Genomic DNA, 20,628 nt, shown 5'->3' with positions numbered 1-20,628 from the left:
ACCCTATGTGAAGTGATACTACATTGTGTTAGAATATTTAAAAATAAACCACGCATTCATTTAATAGCTTAAGTTTTTAGAATATTGATAGTGATCCCATAAAATTTCACATGGTATCAGAGCTAGGAGGTCCTGAGTTCAAAACTTTCAGGCCCCTATTTGCCTCCTCAATTAAATTTCCACACTTAGTACAGACCAAACTAAGTGTGAGGGGGAGTGTTAAAATATTTAAATAATAAATCACGCCTTTAGAATAGTTGGAAAGCTGGAGATGTACACCTACAATGTTTTCTTCACCGGAGATGTACCATTTCTGGTTTCACTATTCACTTGCTAGCATGGAAACGCGGTATGACCTGAATGGCCATGTAAGCTCAACAGACCATGCACACTCTAGCCATGTAATTTGGTTCAATGCATCAACTGTCATATTTTTTTTTCTTCTCTCTGGTCACTGTCATAGTTGAATCATCAACTAGTTGTGCTTGAATTTCTGGAAGCACTTGCTACACACAGCAAGGAGGAAAAACTGTGATCATCCTTCCCTGCAGAAAAATTCCCGAGGACGTACAACTTGCTGTTACCTCGGACCTGAAAGCTGAACCGCTGAAAGAGTTGTGTTGCTGTGGTCTTCTGGCTTGAAAAACCTCGGAAAAAATCCACAACCTTGTGGGGAAGAAGTCAGCGGCTGAGGAACCGGAAAGACACCTTCAAGCATTTGGACGACTTTTAACATTGACGGCCTCAGGTTCATATCTTCTTGTATGCACCATGATGCAACTTTAATAGCAATAGAAACCGTCTCATCTCTTTCATTGATCTCAAGACCTGGATCAAGTATCTCTCTCAGCTTCCCTTCTTCCATCATCTTGAAAGCATAGAGGGGGAAATAGGATTTCTCCGATGTTTCCTCGGGGTTGTAGTTCCTTCTTCCGCCAATTATCTCAAACAGAACCTTCCCGTAACTATAGACATCGCTCTTCTCAGATATGGCACAGCTGGTTATCCACTCCGGCGCGAGGTAACCTCTCGTGCCTCTGAGCATCGTAACAACACGGCTCTGCTCTCTTGTCATTAGCTTAGCCAATCCGAAATCCGAGACTTTGGCTTTAAATTTGTCATCCAAAAGCACGTTTTCTGGCTTTATATCGCAGTGAACAATCTTCACATCACATTCTTCGTGTAAGTAGGCCAGTCCTTTTGCCATTCCAATTGCAATTTTATATCGTGTTTCCCAATCTAACATGCCTTCCTTGTCTTTCTTAAAGATCCATTTATCGAGAGACCCGTTCGCCATGTACTCGTATGCTAGAAGCCGGTGAGTTCCTTCCTCGCAAAAGGCCTTCAGCCTGACCAAGTGGTGATGATGGATGCTTCCGATGCTGTGTACTTCGGCTCGAAACTCTTTCCTTCCCTGGCCGATGCCTTCCAATTTCTTCACAGCCAATCTCGTCCCATCTGGTAGGACACCTTGGTACACTGAGCCAAACCCGCCTTGCCCTAGCTTCATGGAAAAGTTGTTAGTCGCATCTTGAAGCTCTTTATACCTGAAACGAACCAGTATTTCCGATAAACTGCTGAGAAAGTTGTCCTCCTCCGCAGTCTCTTGAGCAGCTTCGGGCAATGTCCGCTTTGCCTTGGAATATCTGAATCCGGCACAGATCAGACCAAGAACAAGGAAGAAAGTGGAAACAGGAAATAGGCCAGCATATAACAAACGTTTCTCGTTGCGTCTGCTGTCTTGAGATTTCCCGCCATTCTTACCACCCCCGGTTAACACCTTAATGTAAGAGACAAATCCAGAATTCTGATCAGAGCTCTGCAAGGCCCCAATACTGTCAAACAAGTAACAACCTCCAGAACTATTCTCATAAAATATTGCGAGACATGAACAATTATCCAGGCAAGAGGTTTTGCATCCATTGAGATCGGCATTCAGCGAGGGTGAGACAAACTCGAGCGCAAAATACCCGATTCCCTCCCCAGCATCAACAAGATCAATTGAAGCCTTTGAGTGATCGCAAGGATAACCCAGCCCTGAACCACAATTTGGATGAGAATCGAGGGCTAAGAGACATCGACAATCACTCCCATTATAACAGACTTCAAACGGGTCGCAAGATTCAGGCGTGCTGCATGTGTCATCAATTGGTATTTCCACGGGAGAAGCATTAGTCGATCTTTCACTGCTCAAGCTGGAAAATGAGATGATCCCGTCCTTCCCTAGGACAGCGATCCAAGTGTCGTTAGGTTCGGTATAATTCCAAAAGAGGAATTGCCACAGCAAAGTTCTGTTCTCATCGTAGAATCTCCATGAATTTGCGACCATCGTGGCAGAGGCTACGGGACCGCCATTTTTGTTCTTCACTTTTCTTAAGTCCTTCCCCATCGACCAATAAGGTTGAGGCGTTTTATAACCGGCAGAAAGGATCATGTCGCCAGATTTAATCTCGAGAGTGTAGGTCAAGTTCTTGAACCCCCGGCTCACGAGCCGCATCCCTTGCGTGAAATCTTGGTTCAATAATAGCGTATCGGTAGGATAGTCAAAACTCTGCCAAGCCACTGTACTTTCCTTCCCAAGCAAAACCAGATTTCCTGAATCCTGCAACTCCATTGCGGAAACTCCTATCCCACTGGTATTCGTCGACCACACAGTGCTTCCTGCTTTCTGTAGAAACGCATTGCCATTCTCATCGAAGTCAAAAGTATCAAAATTCGTGACCAGTGCGTCGTTATTTGCGGCCCATACTATGGTCCCACTGACGAAATGAACCACAGCTAATGAGAATAGAGTAGGATCGGAGGCTGGGACAAAGCCGAAGCTGAAAATTGAGCTATTGGACAAAAGAAACAATCCACCATCGCCGATTGAATCCATTTGAGACGTTTGGAATCCTGGGTATATCTTGTCTTTAAATTGAGCACCCTCCAGTGAGATGCTGGATATCAAGATGAGACAGAGCCACAAATTTCCAGCAACAGCCATTGACTTTGAACGGACTATTGTTTCGCCTTCAATGATAAGAGAACTTCAATTGAAGGAACGTATTGGTGATGATAATCGAGGATTTAAATGGGAGGCTAATCTTCTCATCGGTATCATAGACATCATCTTTTCTTTTATATAGTCAGAAGAATTACCAGCTGAAAGACTGGAATTCCATTGCACCATGCTGCTCCTGGAAACTCTGAAAGTGCTCTGCAAAGTGCAGAATTACAGATGAATTTGCAGTATCTATACAGAGGGAAGCTTATAACACCAAGTGATCAAATCAAAGCGACCCAAAATGACAAATGAAGAGCTCATTACTCTAGCTTTCTCAAGAAACTTTCATACACTGGAATTCATTCACACGGCTCTTGAAATTTAAAAAATAATCAGAAGCAGAACCAAGCACACACGGCAATGCAAAAATGTTTGTGCTGAAGAAACAAATTGCAGAGCCACTTTGAGCCCTGAACTGATGCAAAAGATAAGTTTTGGCATCCAAATCTGAAATGTTATATTTCCAAATTTAAAGATACAACCAATGAGAAGAGAACAATATGAAGAGATGGTTAAGGGCTCTCTTCAACTGCATATCCTCAACTAGTGTTTCAATGAGATCCACTAAAAAAGCACAGAAGGAAAATAGTAAGAAAATGAAAGTTGATAAGGTACTCTTGACCTGGCCAAGAAAAGGGAACAGATTGAGCTCCTACCTTATCAAATTGCCTGAACTCAGAAAGAAAACAAGACTCCGGATCAGGTTCCTTGTTTTTTCTTTCAATTTGATCCTGTTTCTGTCTTAAGGTAGTGACTAGAGAGACATTAAACATTCATTACCAACAGTAAGGGAGAGGACCATTACAACCATGCTTGGCCACACCATTGACTTGCCATGAAGCCAGGCAATTACAATGACTTGCCTGCCAATGAAAACGGACAATTACAATCATTGACTGGCCAACCCAGAAAAATACACAATTTTTATCAGTTTTTTGGACCGAGGGCCAGACGTTTGTGCGTCAGGTCAATAATTGCTGACAAAGAAAAATCTGCCAAGAGCTTGATGTGCTTTTTCAACGCCATAACATGGTATATCTTAAGCTCTTACAAGGCCGGCAATGTTGAGAAAACCTCCTAACAAATTTTGAAGTTGACACAACCTTCCTTAATTTATTATGAATATGATAAAAACATATAAGTATTCTTCTTTAGGAATGCTTTTGAAGAAAAAAGTTACTCAGATTCAACTTATTGATGTTTGAACATCATGTCTAAGAAAGGTCTAGATAATGAAATGTTTCGAACTCTTTTTTAAAGTTGTCCACAATATTACTGTTAAAGACAATCACTTACTGAATTGTTTCCCAACAATTAGGAACGATTGGATATGGAGTTCATCAATATCGTGAAATATCTTCAGAGTTTACTAAGACTAAACAACATCAAAATCTGAAGTTACACACAGGTATAAATGTTTAGACACAAGCTAGTGACCTAACTTGGATTTTCAACACGAAAAATATTGATTGATCTTCAATCTCAAAGATTGTCTTGCATCACTTTACTTAAGACATCTTTGATTAATCGACGATCTTTTTTTAATACACGCTTCTTCCCTAAAATTGAAGAACTCTACTTATGAAAATTGGTGATTTGTTTGTAAGGTTGACTAAATCAACTTGGATTAAGATCTTATATCTCTTGACGGCTATTCAATTTTCTTTACACATTTTGTCAAATAGGTTGATTGGAAAAAGATTCTTCGAAGGCTGTCCAATAGAAAAATTGGAAGTGGACGAGTATGAAAAGAGACCAAAGTACTAAGAGAAGGACAAATCATAATAAAATGTTCCAACATATCTTATATCTCAACGGCTATTCAATCTTCTTTACACATTTCGTCCAATAGGTTGATTGGAAAAAGATTCTTCAAAGGCTGTCCAACGAGAAAATTGGAAGTGGAGGAATATGAAAAGGAGACCAAAGTACTAAGAGAAGGACAAGTCATAATAAAATATTCCAAAGTTCAAGAGAGCTTCGGACTTACTTGTCTTTTGTGAGTTACAAATTGTAAATCGTTGAGAGGCATTGAAAAGTGATTATGTGATATTGTGAGACTAATCATGCACTTTATAACATATTAGGTTATATTTGGTCATTTGGATTTCTAATAAGAATATGATTAGATAGAATGTGATATGAAATTCAGGGATATTACTATATTCTATCAATTGTTTGGTGATTGTAGTAATAAAGTTGGATATACTCACTTCATAGTATGTACATTATTTAGTATAAATGGTATATCATTATAAATGAACCAAAAATTTTATAAATGGAGATGGTAAAAATCTTTCGCGACACTATTGTCTACTTTATTTTTATTTTCTTTTTTATTCTATTTTCCTTTCACTTTTAATTAATTAATTTTTTTATTTCTTTCTTCCCCTCTCGTTTTAACAAAATTTTATTAAATTATAAATTGTACTAATGTACCTAAAACACTAAAATGCCCAAAATATACTTTTATTTATATATTGAATTTATATTATAACATAGAATTAAATTCGAATGTGTAATAAAAATAAGATTAAATTAAGAAATTAAACTGTTATTTTTTTTTTTTTGAATTTCTTATATTAGAATCCAAATATTATTTATATTAAAATATAATTTTAATTTTGTTAATTTAAGAAATTTTGTTATTTGAGAAAAATAACTTTCCTATTATGAATATTAAAAATCCTATTAAATTTATCTTACCTAACCTATGGGATAATTTAATTTGACCTATATCCCATTTATACATGATTTTATCCTGTTTTGAGTAGGTGTCAAACGCGGGACATGACCAAACCACTATAAATTTTGTGTACAATTTCCTCTATCTCTAATCTCTTGTTTGCTATTTATTTAATAGACTTTTGCACACTAACTAATATCATCGTATCTCTCTGTCAATATTTAAATTTAGACTTTTGTGTTCTTGGTGAAAATCATATTCTTGAGTCTGACAATTCTTATATTGACTATTTTTATTTTTGCACAAAATCACGCATTCACCACTCTCTAGGTGATCTTGCTAGTAACAACAAACAACACTGCTCTTTTTGGCCTACAATAATGTCTAAACAGCAGCACCTGAAGTTATCCCAACTCTTTAATTATGCATAGCATCGATACATGATTAATGCTAGTTAAACATACATTACAAGAATATCGGTCCATCTAAGGCTGTCCCTTTTACCTTCCCCCCCGGGCGGTTATATGGCTTGAACTTATTTTGCGGCTAGATAGGCTTTCATGTTGTTGAGAGTTGATGGGTTCAAAGGCAGTTGAGAAGTTGGAGGAAAGCGAGTGAAGTTGATGGACTAGTGGTCTATGGCTAACGATTGTTGTTCGCAACCATCATGGACAAGCATAAAATGCAATTTCGATAATTCTGTACATGGGCATACGCGTGATGTGATGCGTGCACAAAGAGCACTAAATATATCACTTGTAGGCTTGATCTTTGATCTTACTTGAAAGAGAATTTCTGTGCACGAGGGAGAATGTGGATACCTGTTAAATTAATATCTCAAGTTCAAAATTGAATATTAATTTGTTAAACCGAATTTGTTGAAAAGATTTTCTCTTAAGAATTTGAATTTGGATGAAGAAGCTCTTGTTTCATGAACTTGATTTGGACGTACAAAAGTTTTGCATGAAATGGCAAAAGATGGGCACACTTTCCTTTATTACTTAACTTTTGGGGGCAAATATGATTTTGTGCAAGAAAAGGAGAAAATGTTTCTTTTCTTCTTAGCTATACCCGAATAGGAGTTGGTTTTATTGAAGAAGTGGGGCCCAGGGTCAAAATTGTTGACTCTAGGCCCACATATAAAGCTGAGGAGCAGCACATACATACATACATACATACATACATACATACATACATACACATATACATATATATAATGCTAGGGTTTCTCTTCAGTGAGAAGTGTGTCGCTTTAGAAAAGAGAAGAGTTGCTTGAGCCAAGAAGCCGCACAAGAAACGTGAAGCCGTGATATTCAAAAGAACAACTATTAAAGGAGTTCTTGTATTTGGGTGTACGTAAAGAGGCTGGAACACGCGGTGATTTTGTACTGTGAGTTTAATATTTATTTGTAAAGACTATAGGTTTGGATTTGAATCTAGGTGTGAGAAATACTCGAGCATGTGAGTGATTGTAACTTTGATTCTCTGATTATAATGAATATATTTACTATTGGCTTTTCCTGTGAATGTAGGTACTAATATTCGGATTGAACCACGTAAATCTCTAGTATTCTTATTATTCATTGTTTATTTCTCTAGTGATTTTATGTCGACTTAATTTGTAAGATCTTGTCGTTTTTGCGTATTATATTTCAACAATTGGTATTAGAGCTCGGGATTGGATTTCTTGATTGTGATTTGGGGTTTTTGCTTGTCTAATTATTATTTAGAAATTATGTTATTGCAATTATGTATGAGGTAAAAGCTAAAATTGAGAAATTTAACGAGAAGAACAACTTTGGGTTATGGAGCATCAAGATGCATGTGGTATTGTTAACACAAGGTTTAGCCAAGGCACTGGATGGTGAAGATGAGTTGCCGATTATAATAAAAGCCTTTGATAGGGTAGAGTTAATGGAAAGAGTAAAGAGCACAATCCTATTGAATTTGTCGAATGAGGTGTTAATAGAAGTGACTTAGGAGAAGGATGCCATAGTATTATGTGCAAAATTTTAGACTGTCTATGTAAAGAAGGGTTTGAGCAATCGCTTTTACATGTTGAAGATGATGTTTCCATTTAGATATATAGAAGATACTTCTATCATATCTCACTTGAATGGATTTAATAAACTAACAATGGATTTGAAGAACGTTGGTAAGATATTTGATGATAAAGAACATGGTATGATGTTGTTAGTCTCTTTACCAGAGTCATGAAAGCATTTTACTAATTCACTGTTGTAGAGACGTACTACAATTACCTTGAAAGAGGTAAAGTCCTCTCTATTTTCTAAGGAGTGGTAGATAAAGTCGCAAGACGACGGTCTAGTGCAAGGGGCAGCGTAGGCACTAACGATTTGAGGTGGGGAACAACATCGATGGTCTAGTGGTAATAAAGGTAAAAGCAGGTTGAAATCACACCATAGAAAGGCCAAGAGATGCGTGAAGTGCTTTGAGTGTTATGAGGAGGGATACATTATGAGAGATTGTTTAAAGTAGAGAAACAAATGTGATAGGTAGAATGCCACAAATAGTGTGGCAAATGTTGCCGATGTGAGCACTAATGATGTAAAAACTATTTTATGTATAACTATTAGTTCGTTAGAAGATGAATGGGGTCTAGATTCGAGATGTTTTTATCGTATGACGCCTCATAAGAAATAATTTACTACATACTATACTATAGATGGTGATAGAGTTCTTTTGGGGAATAACGTAATCTGCACGTCTGTGGGGATAGGGACAATTCGAATTCAGATATACGATAGGGTGGTGCGCATATTGATAGACATGAGGTATGTACTAGAGCTCCAGAAGAATCTTATTTCTCTTGGGACACTCGATGACATCGGGTGGAGTTACACTGCTGATTGTGGAGTATTGGAGATCTCTTGAGGTGCCATGACAATGATAAGGTGAATAAAGTAAATACTTTTTATCATCTACTAGAGAGACTGTGACTAGAACTGCTTTAGTTTCATCAAGTGAGTCAGACTTTGACTTGACTTAATTATGTCATATGTGTTTAGGGCACATGAATGAGACAAGTATGACGATACTAAGTGAGAGGAGATTGTTGAAGGTTTAGAAGATAGGGATACATCTTTGGGAAGTAATGCCAAATTAAGTTTACTATAACTATTCATTCAATCAAGTGACTAGTTGAATACATTCATTTAGACATCTGGGGCTCGTCTCTAGTTCCTTCAAAAAGAAGTGCCCGATATATGCTAACATGTATCGATGATTATTCGAAAACGGTATGGGTATAATTTCTTAAGCATAAATATGATGTGTTCCATCGGTTCAAGAAATTTAACGCATTGATTGAGAAACAGTTAGATAAATAGATTAAGTACTTGAGAACCAATAATGGCATGAAATTTTATGGTAAATAGTTTATCGAGTTCTGTGAAAAAAAAGGGATTGTGAGACACCGCATAATACTTGGGTCACCATAGCAAAATTACGGTAGAATGAAAGAACATAATTTTACTTAAGTGAGCTCGATGCATGCTTTTGCATGCGGGATTTTGGCAAGAAATTTTCGGTCAAAACAGTGAACATGGCATGTCACATGGTTAAGTGATCTCCATCATCTATTATTGAGTGGAAGACTCTTGAGAAAGTATGATAGGGGAAATCTATTAATTACTTCAAATTGCGTATATTCGGATGTCCTACGTATTCTCATGCGAGTAATGGTAAGCTTGAGTCGAGGGTGAAGAAATGTATATTTCTGATTTATGCACATGGGGTGAAAACTACCAACTGTGGTGCACTGATCTCGGATTACTCGATTTTCTAATCAGCAAAGATGAGATCTTCGATGACGATGCGCTGCTTCAACAAAGGAGTTCTAAGACACAACCAACATAGAAGATAGATCATGATGCCATTAGTGTGATGGAGCTTAGGTGAAAACTCTAGAGATCTCAAAGGTAACAGAAGTTGAGACTATAAATGAAGCTGTAATTCTTGAAGTCGGTGATAGTGAACAACTAGCATAGTTGTAGCACACCATAGCCATAGACAGACAGAGAAGGCAAATTAAATCAGCCGTACATTATGACTATACATATATATATTTTATTTTTTTTGGTGAACGGTAATAGTATTAAGCTTAATCAAAATGTACAAGGAGACGGTACCAAAGCTTACACTCAAAATGAAGAAGGCATAATGAGTGGAAGGGTGCCGAAATAAAAGAAAAGCCTACAAGGCAAAAGCAAGAAGGCATAGTCGGCACAACAACGGCCGCATCCTAAAGGAGGATTGAAAACAAAAGAAGGCGACCAACCAGCCAAACAATGGCAACCCAAGCCCAAAACCCAACATAAAAGAGCCCAAAAGTGGCAACCAATAACAAGGCCGCGACGTAGACAGAAGAAAGAAGAAGCCCAACCAACAGACACTCCACCAATGATTATACAGATATTGCTTATGCATTAATTGTAGATGACGAGGTGGAGATAAATGAGCCTTCATCATACTCTAAAGCGATAACTAGTGGTGAGTTGTCGCAATGGCTAAGAACCATGAGTGAAGAGATGGAATCACTTTATTGAAATTAGACATGAGAGCTAGTCAAAGTACCTAAGAGCCAAAAGATTGTCGGAGAGAGGGCATTCCTTGTGTTGAGGTAGCGAGGTAAAATGCGAGACTAGTGGTAAATGGTAATCACAGTGGGAAGACATTAACTACAATGAGGTGTCTTCTCTTGTGATAAGACATAAATCTATTTGTGTTTTGTTTGTCTTAATTGTTTCGAAGGATCTCAAGTTAGAGCGGTTAGATGTGAAAACTGCATTTCTTCACGATGAGTTGGAGGAGTAGACTTATATGAGGTAGGTGGAAGAATTTGTTATTTGGGTGAGGAAGATCATGTTTACTTATTAAAGAAATCTTTGTATGGGCTGAAATATCCTTCTAAGTAGTGGTATAAGCGTTTTAATGCTTTCATGGCTAATCAAGACTCTTTGAAAGGTCAGATGAATATCCGTGTTTACTTTAGGGGATTGGAGAATGGTTCTTTGATATATCTATTACTATATGTTGATGATATGCTAAAAGTAGCTAAGAATATGTATGATATTGATATGTTGAAGAAACAGTTAAATGCTGAATTTGAAATAAAAGACTTAGGTGTTGCAAAGAAAATATTGGTTATGAAGATTTTACGTGATAGGGTTACAAGAGTTTTACGTCTACCTTAAAAGAAATATATTTAGAAGATTGTGGCACATTTTAACATGTAGTTGACGAAGTCTATAAGTACACTTTTAGCGAAATGCTTTAAACTTTCAAATAAATTATCACCGCAGACTGAGGAGGAGGATGAGGAGCATATATCATGTGTTTCTTATTCTAGTGTAATGGGTAATATTATGTATGCTATGGTATGCACTAGGTCTAATATTTCATAAGTTGTAAGCGTAATTAGTCACTATATGAAGTGTCTTGGTAAAACTTATTGGGAAGCTATGAAATGAATCCTTAGATATTTGAAGGGGATAATAGACATAGATATAGTGTACCAAAGGGATAGTAATAGTAGTGAGACTACTTATTTTGTGGATTCAAATCATGCCTGTAACTTGGATAATTGCAAGTTTTTAGCAAGATATGTGTTTACGCTAACAGATGGTTATAGTTAGTTGGAAAGCGTCGTTATGGGATCACGTTGTCTTGTCTTCGATTGAGGAAGAGTATATGGCACTAACATTTGTAGCGAATGATATGGTCACGAAATTTGCTCTTGAACATTGAATTAGATAAGAAAAGTGTTGATATATACTGTGATAACAATGTGCGATATATTTGGCATATAATCTAGTTTATCACAAGCAAACAAAACATATCAATATTAGGTACCATTTCATTTGAGATGTCTTAACAAGGGTAATGTTATTATGAAAAAGATTGCTACAGTAGATAACTCGGCAGACATGATGACTAAGCATGTTCCTTTGGCAAAAGCTTGAGCTCAATTGGCATCTATGGAAAATGAGCACCTGCCAAGGCATTAGGAAAGCATTATGGATGATAGGCACTATTACTTGGCTTCAAACATCGGGCCAAGGTGGAGAATTATTAAATTAATATCTTGAGTTTGAATTCAGATATTGATTAGTTAAATCGAATTTGTTGAGAAAGAGCTTTCCCTAAGAATTTGAATTCGGATGAAGAAGTTCTTATTTTATGGACTTGCCTTGGACGTACAAAAGTTTTGCACCAAAACATAAGAAGTTCTTATTTTATGGACTTGCCTTGGACGTAGGTTTCTTCCACTCGATAGCAAAAAATTGGGATCAATTAACTAGTTAACATGCCATATTCACTCTTTCGACCCAAAATTTCTTGCCAAGTCCTGCATGTGAAAGCATGTATCGGGTTCACGTAAGCAAAATTCTGTTCTTTCGTTTTGCTACGCCATTTTGTTGTAGTGTCCCACCTACTGTGTAGTGTCTCACAATTCCTTATTTTCCGCAGAACTTGATAAAATCTTTACCACATAACTCCATGCCATTATTGGTTCTCAAGCACTCGATCTATTTATTTGACCACTTCTCAATCAATGCCTCAAATTTCTTAGAAAGTATACTCATACCTTACTCAAACAATCGCCAATAAATGTCAGCATACATCGAGTAGCTCATTTTGAAGGAACACAAGATGGGCCCTAGATGTTTGAACGAATGTATTCAACTAGTTGCTTAGTTGAATGAATAGTTGTAGTAAACTTAATTCGGTGTTGCTTCCCAAAGATGCAATGCTCACATAAGTCCAGCTTCCCCATCTTTTAACCCTTCAACAACCCCCTCTCACTCAGCATTGTCTTATCCACCTCACTCATATGCCCTAAATGCATATGCCATAACTAAGTTAAGTTAGAATCCGACTTATTTGATGAAACTGTAGTGGTTTTGGTCACGGCCTCTCCTAGTAGATAATAGAAAGTATTCACCTTCAACCCCTTCATCATGTCATGGCACCTCGAAAGATGTTTAGTATTCCACCTTAGGCAATGTACCTACACTTGATGTCATTGAGTGTTCCTAGAGAAATGAGATTCTTCTTTAGCTCTGGTGCATGCCTCACGTCCATCAATGTGCGTCCCACCCCATCATGCATCCAAATCCGAATTGTCCCTATCCTTACAACCTTGCATATTGTGTTATTCCCCAAAAGAATTCTATCACTATTTACAATCTAGTAAATAGTAAACCAATTCTTATGAGGCTTCATATGATAAGAATACTATGAATCTAACATCCATTCATCTCTTGACAAACTAGTAGTTACACATAAAACAACTTTTGCATTACTAGTGTTCTGTTCAGCAATGTTCACCACATTGGGTGCCCCAAATCCCTAGTGCTTGCGCTACCCCTTGTGCTAGACCGCCATATCACAACTTTCTCTACCACTCCTTATAGAATAAAGTGGATTTTACCTATTTTGAGGTGATTATAGTACACCCTACAACAATGAATCGGTAAAGTGCTCCTATAACTCTAGTAAAGAAGCTAAAAATATCATGCCCCGTTCTTCATTATCAAGCATCTCACCAACGTTCTTCAAATCCATTGTGAGATTTATTGAATTCATCTAGTGGGATCTAATAGACGTTCCTTCAGTATATTTAAACTAAAACATCATTTTTAACATGTACAAGCGATTGTTCAAACCTTTCTTTACATAGAGTGCTTGAAATTTTGCTCATAATGCTACGATATCATTTTCCTCAACCACCTCTATTAACATCTTATCTAATAAGTTCAATAGGATTGTGCTTTTTACTTTTCACTCTTTCCATTAACTTGCCCTATTAGAGACTTTCATTATAATCGGCAACTCATCTTCAATATCCAATACCGTGGCCAAATCTTAGGTTGTCAATAGCACACGCATCTTGATGTCCATAACCCAAAGCTGTTCATTCCGTTAAATTTCTTAATTTCAACTTCTGCCTCAAACATAATTGTAATAAAAAAATTACAAATAATAATCAGACAAGTAAAAGCCCCAAATTACAATCAAGAAATATGATTCCAAGCTCTGATACCAATTGTTAAAATATAATACACGGAAACGATAGGACATTGCAATTTACATCAATGCGAAATCACCAAAGAAATAAATGAGGAATAATAAGGATGCCAGAGATTTATGAGATTTAGTTCGAGTATTGGTACTTACATTCACAAGGAGCCAGTAACAAATAATCCACTATAATTGGATAATTAAAATTTACAGTTGCTCACATACTCAAGTTTTTTTCCACACCTAGATTTAAGTCCAAATTCAAAGTATTTATAAATAAATAATATAAACTCATAGCACAAAATCACCAATGTTCAAGCCCTCTACGTACGTCCAAAATAGAACTTAGCGTGTTTGTCATTTTCTTTTGCATATGGCCGCTTCTTTTTGATCGCGTTCAAGTCTAGTACAGTGGCTCCTTTTTCTTTCCTTCAAGAAGACCCACGTTCGGAATGTGCATGGGGGGAGGGAGGGAGGGAGGGGGAAGGACTCCCATTTGAGGAGTTGTTGCCTTCTTCAACAGGAGATAAAAGATGGGTTTCTTTTTTCTGGCTAAAGATATCTCTATCCCTAAAAATTAAATAGATATAATAAAAAAAAATAGTGTGCCCATCTTTTATCCTTTAGTGCTTCTTCCTTTATGCAATTTGGGAAACTTTTTCAAGAATGAAAAATCTCCTTCGAAATTTTTTCTTAACAAATTCAGTTTAACAAATCGTAATCCAAATTTAAACTTAAGATATTAATTTAATACTAGCAATCTAGTTTATAAACTTATAGGAATTTTAGCATCGGGATGACTAGAAAGAAATTGAACTTTGTAGTCATAACGCAAAGAATTCACAGATTGTGCAATTTCACGTTGCTTGTTGCGACAATTATCATGAAGCAAACAAGAACTAAAATTTCCAAAAGGAAAGAATGCAAGAGCATCTCTATTTATGCATCAACTGTCATACTTGATTCATCAAATAGTCGTGCTTTAAATTCCTTACAAAAGCACCTGATGATGCTTCAGACAGCAAGGAGGAAAAAATGTGATCACACTTCTAAAACAGCTAACTCTGCAAAATTGGGTAAAAATTTCATATTTTACAGGCTAAAAGGCTATTATGTGCTCAAAATATACAGCAGAAAAATTTCTTAAAGTTATCGCTTGCTGTTATCTTGGACCTGAAAGCCGAACTGCCGAAAGATTCGCATCACTATTGCCGTCTGATGGTCCCGAGGTAGTACCTTCCTCACTGGCTGGTTTGTAAAGGGTTGGAAGGAAGCGAGAACCCAGTGGAGATGAAGTCGGCGGCTGAGGAACCGAACAGACACCTTCAAGCATTTGTACTACTTTAGTCATCGACGGCCTCAAGTTCATATCTTCTTGTATGCACCACAAAGCAACTTTAATAGCAGTAGAAACTGTCTCATTGCTTTCGTCTATCTCAAGACCCGAATCGAGGATCTCTCTCAGCTTCCCTTCTTCCATCATCTTGAAAGCATAGGAGGGGAAATATGATTTCTCGGACGTTTCCTCGGAGTCATAGTTCTTTCTTCCACCAATTATCTCGAGCAGAACCATCCCATAACTGTACACATCGCTCTTCTCAGATATGGCATAGTTGGTTATCCACTCTGGTGCGAGATATCCTCTCGTGCCTCTGAGTGTCGTAAAGACATGGCTCTGTTCTCTAGTCATTAGCTTAGCCAATCCAAAATCCGAGACTTTGGCAAGGAAGTTATCATCCAAAAGCACGTTTTCTGGCTTTATATCACAGTGAACGATCTTTGCGTCACAATCTTCGTGTAAGTAGGCCAGTCCTTTCGCCGTTCCAATTGCAATGTCATATCTCGTTCCCCAATCTAACAAGCCTTCGTTGTCGTTCTTAAAGATCCATTTTTCGAGAGACCCGTTGGCCATGTACTCATATGCTAAAAGCCGGTGAGTTCCTTCCACGCAGAAGCCTTTCAGCCTAACCAAGTGGTGATGATGGATGCTTCCGATGATGCTTACCTCAGCTCGAAACTCTTTCTTTCCCTGACCAATGCCTTCCAATTTCTTCACAGCAATTCTCGTCCCATCTGGTAGGGCCCCTTGGTACACCGGGCCAAACCCGCCTTGCCCTAGCTTTATGGAAAAGTTATTCGTCGCATCTTGAAGCTCTTTATAGCTGAAACGAACTGGCATTCCTGATAAACCCTCGAGAAAGTTTTCCTCCTCCGAAGTCTCTTGAGGAGCTTCAGGCAATGTTGGCTTTGCCTTGGAATATCTGCATCCAGCATAAATCAGCCCGAGAACAACAAAGAATGTGGAAACAGAAATGAGGACAACATATAGCAAATGTTTCTTGTTGCTTCCACTGACTTGAGAATTCCCACCATTCGCACTGCCGCCAGTGAGCACCTTAATGTAAGAGACAAATCCAGAATTCTGATCAGAACTCTGCAAGGCCCCAATACTGTCAAACAAGTAACAATCTCCAGAACGATTTTGATAAAATAATGCTAGACACGAACAATTATTCAGGCAAGAATTCTTGCATCCATTGAGATCAGCATTCAGTGAGGGCGAGACAAACCCAATTGCAAAGTAGCTGATTCCCTGCCCTGCATTAACGAGATCGATTGAACCATTTGAGTGATTGCAAGGAGAACTCAGCCCCGAACCACAATTTGGATGAGAAGTGAGGGCCGAGAGACATCGGCACATGTTACCATTAGAACAGACTAGATACGGGTCACAAGGCTCGGGCGTACTGCATGCATCACTGGGTATTTTCACGGGAGAATCAGCAGGCGATCCTCCACTGCCCAAGCTGGAGAACGAGATGATCCCGTCTTGTCCCAGGACAGCGATCCAAGTCGCATTAGGGTCGCTATTATCCGAAAAGGGGAATTGCCACAGCAAAGTCCCACTCTCATCGTACAGTCTCCATGAATTCGTTACCATCGTGGCCGAGACTACCTGACCGCCATTTTTGTTCTGCAAATGTCTGCTGTCCTTCCCCATCGACCAATACGGTTGAGGCGTTATATAACCAGCAGAAAGGATCATGTCGCCAGATTTAATCTCGAGAGTGTAGGTCAAGTTCTTGGACCCAGCGCTCACCAGCCTCATCCCTTGTCTAAAATCTTGGTTTGATAGGAGCGTATCGGTAGGATGGTCAAAACTCTGCCAGACGACTGTACTGTCCTTCCCGAGCAAAGCCAGGTTTCCTGAATCCCGCAACTCTATCGCGGAAACTCCTCTGCCGCTGGTATTAGTTGACCACACCGTGCTTCCTGCTTTCTGCAGAAACGCGTTGCCATTCTCATCAAAGTCAAATATATCAGAATTCGTAACCGGGTTTTCCCTATTTGCGGACCAGACTACGGTGTTGCTGCGGAAATGAACCACAGCTAACAAGTACAGAGTAGAACTGGAGGTCTGGACAAAGCCGAAGCCGAAAATCGAGCCGTTGGACAAAAGAAAGACCCCGCCGGTGTCGATCGAACCCATTTGAGACGCTTGGAATACCGGGTATATCTTGTCTATTTGTTGAGCACCCTCCAATGAGACGCTGGACAGCAAGATGACACAGAGCCACAAATTTCCAGCAATGGCCATTGACCTCGAATTAGCCATTATTCCACCTTCAAGGATGAGAAACAAGAACTTCAATCCAAGGAAACATATCGATGGTGAGACTTGAAATTCAAATGCGGAGGCTAATCGTCCCACTAAAAAACTTGAATTTCATTCCACGATGCTTGTCCTGAAAACCTAGAAAATGCTCTGCGAAGTGTAGAGTTACAGATGAATTTGCATAAACTATACAGAGGTTTCCTCAAAACACCAAGTGATTGAATCTAAACAACCCAAAAAGACAATAGAAACTCATTATATTTGCTTTATCATGTAACTTTCATAAACTCCAATTCACTTTCCAATTAAAAATGACTCTTGAAATTTTAAAACTAGTCAAAAGCAGAACAAAGCACATCCGGCAATGCAAAGATGTTTGCACTGAAGAAGCAATCTGCAGACCAACTGTGAGCCCTGAACGTGCAAAAGATAAGTTTTTGCATCCCAATCTAAAAGTATTATATTACCAAATTTAAAGATGCAAGGAATGAGAAGAGAGCAACGAGATGAGACAGTTAAGGGCTATCTTCAACTACAAATCCAGAACCGCTGTTTTTAAAAACAAACGAGATCCCACTTCAAAAAAAAATTCAAGAAAAAACATAAATTGGAAATCAATAGGGTACCCTTCACTTGGCCATCCAAAGAGAACAAATCTGAGCTCTTACCTCATCAATTTGCCTAAACTCTGAAAACAACAAGATTGCAGACAAGGGTCCTTGTTCTTTTCTTCCAATCTGGATTCTGCTTCAGTCAGGGGGGAGCGTTTAGAGAGATCTGCAGCAAGAAAATTGTTCTCTTTTATTTATTATCCTATCGAAACTTCATTTACCAACTGGAAGGAAGAGGGCCCCCGCATAGAAATGATAGTCCATTTTTCTTTTTTTCCTGGTAATAAGATGGGGAAGTTGTCAACTTGCAATTTATTTTGTTTTTAGCAATTTAGGTTTGACATTAAACATTGACTTGCCAGCCCAGAAATATACAGGCGTCGTCAACCTTTTGGACCGATGGCCACACATTTTGCGCATCCCGTCAACACATTGTTAATAAAAAATTTGGCAAGAGCTTCACGCTTGTTTTTATTTTTTATTTTTGGGTAAGGAGGAGCTTCACGCTTGTTCTCCACCAATAACTTAACAGGTCAACGACACTGCTTTTCCATGCCTCTTGTAGTTTGAATTTCAAACGGCACCTGTGCTGTATGCCCTTTCAACTGGGTATTGCACAATAGAGGACTGAGTGTCATTACGTAGAAAAGTAGATAAATGTCATGTGAACATGCTTGATTGATCAATTAAACTAATTAGGATATCAAGAACTTCTGCTCGGCTCCATCCCCACAAGCAACCGATCAATCTGATGAGCTATAGCAAATTTAGCTTTTCTTCGCCGTAATATAGATACATCCCTTGTTGTGGAAACTTAGAGACCTAAAGCTGTTGAAATCTTTCAGGTGTAAGAAAGGGTGCAACAAAGAACAGTCCTGCAGAGATTATCAAGAAGAACACAAAGAGAGAGACATTACAAGGACTGAGGCTGTTCTTTAGGACCATCTATCTTTTCCTGGCCGAAACAGCTTGAGCGCAATTATTTTGCAGATAATCCAAGTTGAAAATGACGCTTGTTCAAAGTTGACGGATTCTAAGGCAGTTGAAGTATTTATGACGAAGTTGGAGGAATGTCAGTGAAGAGGGATGGGATGGGTCAATGGTGTGCGGCTAATACCATTCACATTCGGGTCACGGACGAGCGTAAAATAGAATTCCGACGGCGGGTTCTCCCTCACCACATAAAATTTCCAGTTGCGCCGCACCACAAGAAAAAATATAGAACGTACCTTATCGAGTGCAAATATCATTCGCAGAATTCACAAAAGTGCTGACAAGTTCATCAAATTGGCTTTTGATCTTTTATCATGAGATTTGTGATTTCTATCTTGTGTGATCAATCACTAAAGCATTCACACGAACAAAAGTGTAGATGATCAGGGTTGAACGGTTAAATTTCGGCATAAAATTTGTTAGAAGGACCGAGCTTAAGACTATAGGTGAAGGGAAATCACATATATGCAAAGAGCATATATAACATTTTTTCACGTTCATAACTCCAGCTGTCCACTTGAAATGAATTAAACAGAACCTAGTTTTGATACCGTGTTAGAATATTCAATCTCAAAACTTTAAGTTTATCGGTGGAAGGAGGTGTGTGTATATAAAGAAACTCATAAATAAAGATGTGGATTAATAAAGTTCTCCGAGCGTGACCATCGCAAATTCTTTTAACCATAGTAGAGATTAGCTTTTTTTTTAATTTATTTTTCTAAGTGGTAAACTTTTTGTGGAGGAAATTGTTCAATCAGTCGTAAATCTATTGTATGAACGCCATTTTAATTCTAAATTTCTCAATTTTGCCAATTTAACTTTAAATCTTTACGTGAAATTTCAATACAATTAATTCGGCCAATTTTTGCCAGAAGATATTGAGATGGTGGTTGGTAAATGAAAATGTAGTTAGGTCAATTATTAAACTAAGCATATTATTAGTTGACCATTTAGCCAAAAAAAAAAAAACTCTCTTTTACCAAGTCTTACAACTAACCACATCGGTATATAGTTGACCAAGCTACTTATTGACACGTTTGATGGGAAAATTACCAAAAAAATCCTAAACTTATTATAATTGTGTCAATTCAGTCCTAAACCTTTTTTTTTCGCCAATTCAGCCCTAAAATTTTTGCAGCTAGTTCAGTCATTCCGAACAAAATTGGTCGGCCAACGCTAACGTGGCCACCGGTCGCTAGTGACGATTTTTTAATAATATTTTATTCTTTGAATTTTTAATTTTTATTATTTTTTTCTCTTCCTTCCTCTTCCCTCCTCCCTCCTCCCTCCTTCGGCTTCGGCAACCAGCCAAAGCACTGGTTGGTTGTTAGACTAAGGTGGCCCGGCGAGCTCATCCGGCCACCACTAGCGGGGCAAGCTCCCATTGGATCTAGTGAGGGGGGCCTCGCCCAACGATAGCGAGGCGAGCCTCGACGGCGCTGGGTTTGGCAAGGCGAGCCCTCACTGGATTTGGCGAGGGGGGCCTCACTGTCGTTGGTTCCGGCCCCTCGCCAATGGCTAGGCAAATAGCTCACCTAGTGATGGTGAGGGCTCGAGGGCTTGCCTCACTAGTGGTTGGGCAAGCTCGCCTTCGCCTAGCAACGGGGAGGCGAGCTTGTCCAGTCGCCAA

The 20,628-nt window shown here is 38.5% G+C and overlaps 2 protein-coding genes across 3 annotated transcripts; both read right to left on the bottom strand.

The window, feature by feature from the left end:
• Positions 1-376: 376 nt before the first annotated feature.
• Positions 377-2,902, bottom strand: LOC104437669 (G-type lectin S-receptor-like serine/threonine-protein kinase SD2-5). The gene has a single exon (XM_010050664.3). It carries the CDS (start codon positions 2,876-2,878, stop codon positions 581-583), a length of 2,298 nt encoding a protein of 765 aa, XP_010048966.2. The 5' UTR covers positions 2,879-2,902; the 3' UTR covers positions 377-580.
• An 11,834-nt stretch (positions 2,903-14,736) lies between these two features.
• Positions 14,737-18,236, bottom strand: LOC104437668 (G-type lectin S-receptor-like serine/threonine-protein kinase SD2-5). 2 transcript variants are annotated; one of them, XM_010050661.3, is made up of 2 exons: positions 18,063-18,236; positions 14,737-17,544 (listed from the first exon to the last, which is right to left on the bottom strand). In XM_010050661.3, exon 2 carries the CDS (start codon positions 17,392-17,394, stop codon positions 14,941-14,943), a length of 2,454 nt encoding a protein of 817 aa, XP_010048963.2. In that variant the 5' UTR covers positions 17,395-17,544; positions 18,063-18,236; the 3' UTR covers positions 14,737-14,940. The 2 variants fall into 2 exon arrangements, with proteins under 2 accessions (XP_010048963.2, XP_010048965.2); XM_010050663.3 differs by having other exon boundaries at positions 14,737-17,402.
• Positions 18,237-20,628: the final 2,392 nt, after the last annotated feature.

The sequence above is a fragment of the Eucalyptus grandis genome, chromosome 3 (genome assembly GCF_016545825.1).
Source record: "Eucalyptus grandis isolate ANBG69807.140 chromosome 3, ASM1654582v1, whole genome shotgun sequence".
Lineage (NCBI taxonomy): Eukaryota > Viridiplantae > Streptophyta > Magnoliopsida > Myrtales > Myrtaceae > Eucalyptus > Eucalyptus grandis.
The sequence above is the reverse complement of the archived record's forward strand: the minus strand, read 5'-3'. Positions and strand labels throughout refer to the sequence as shown.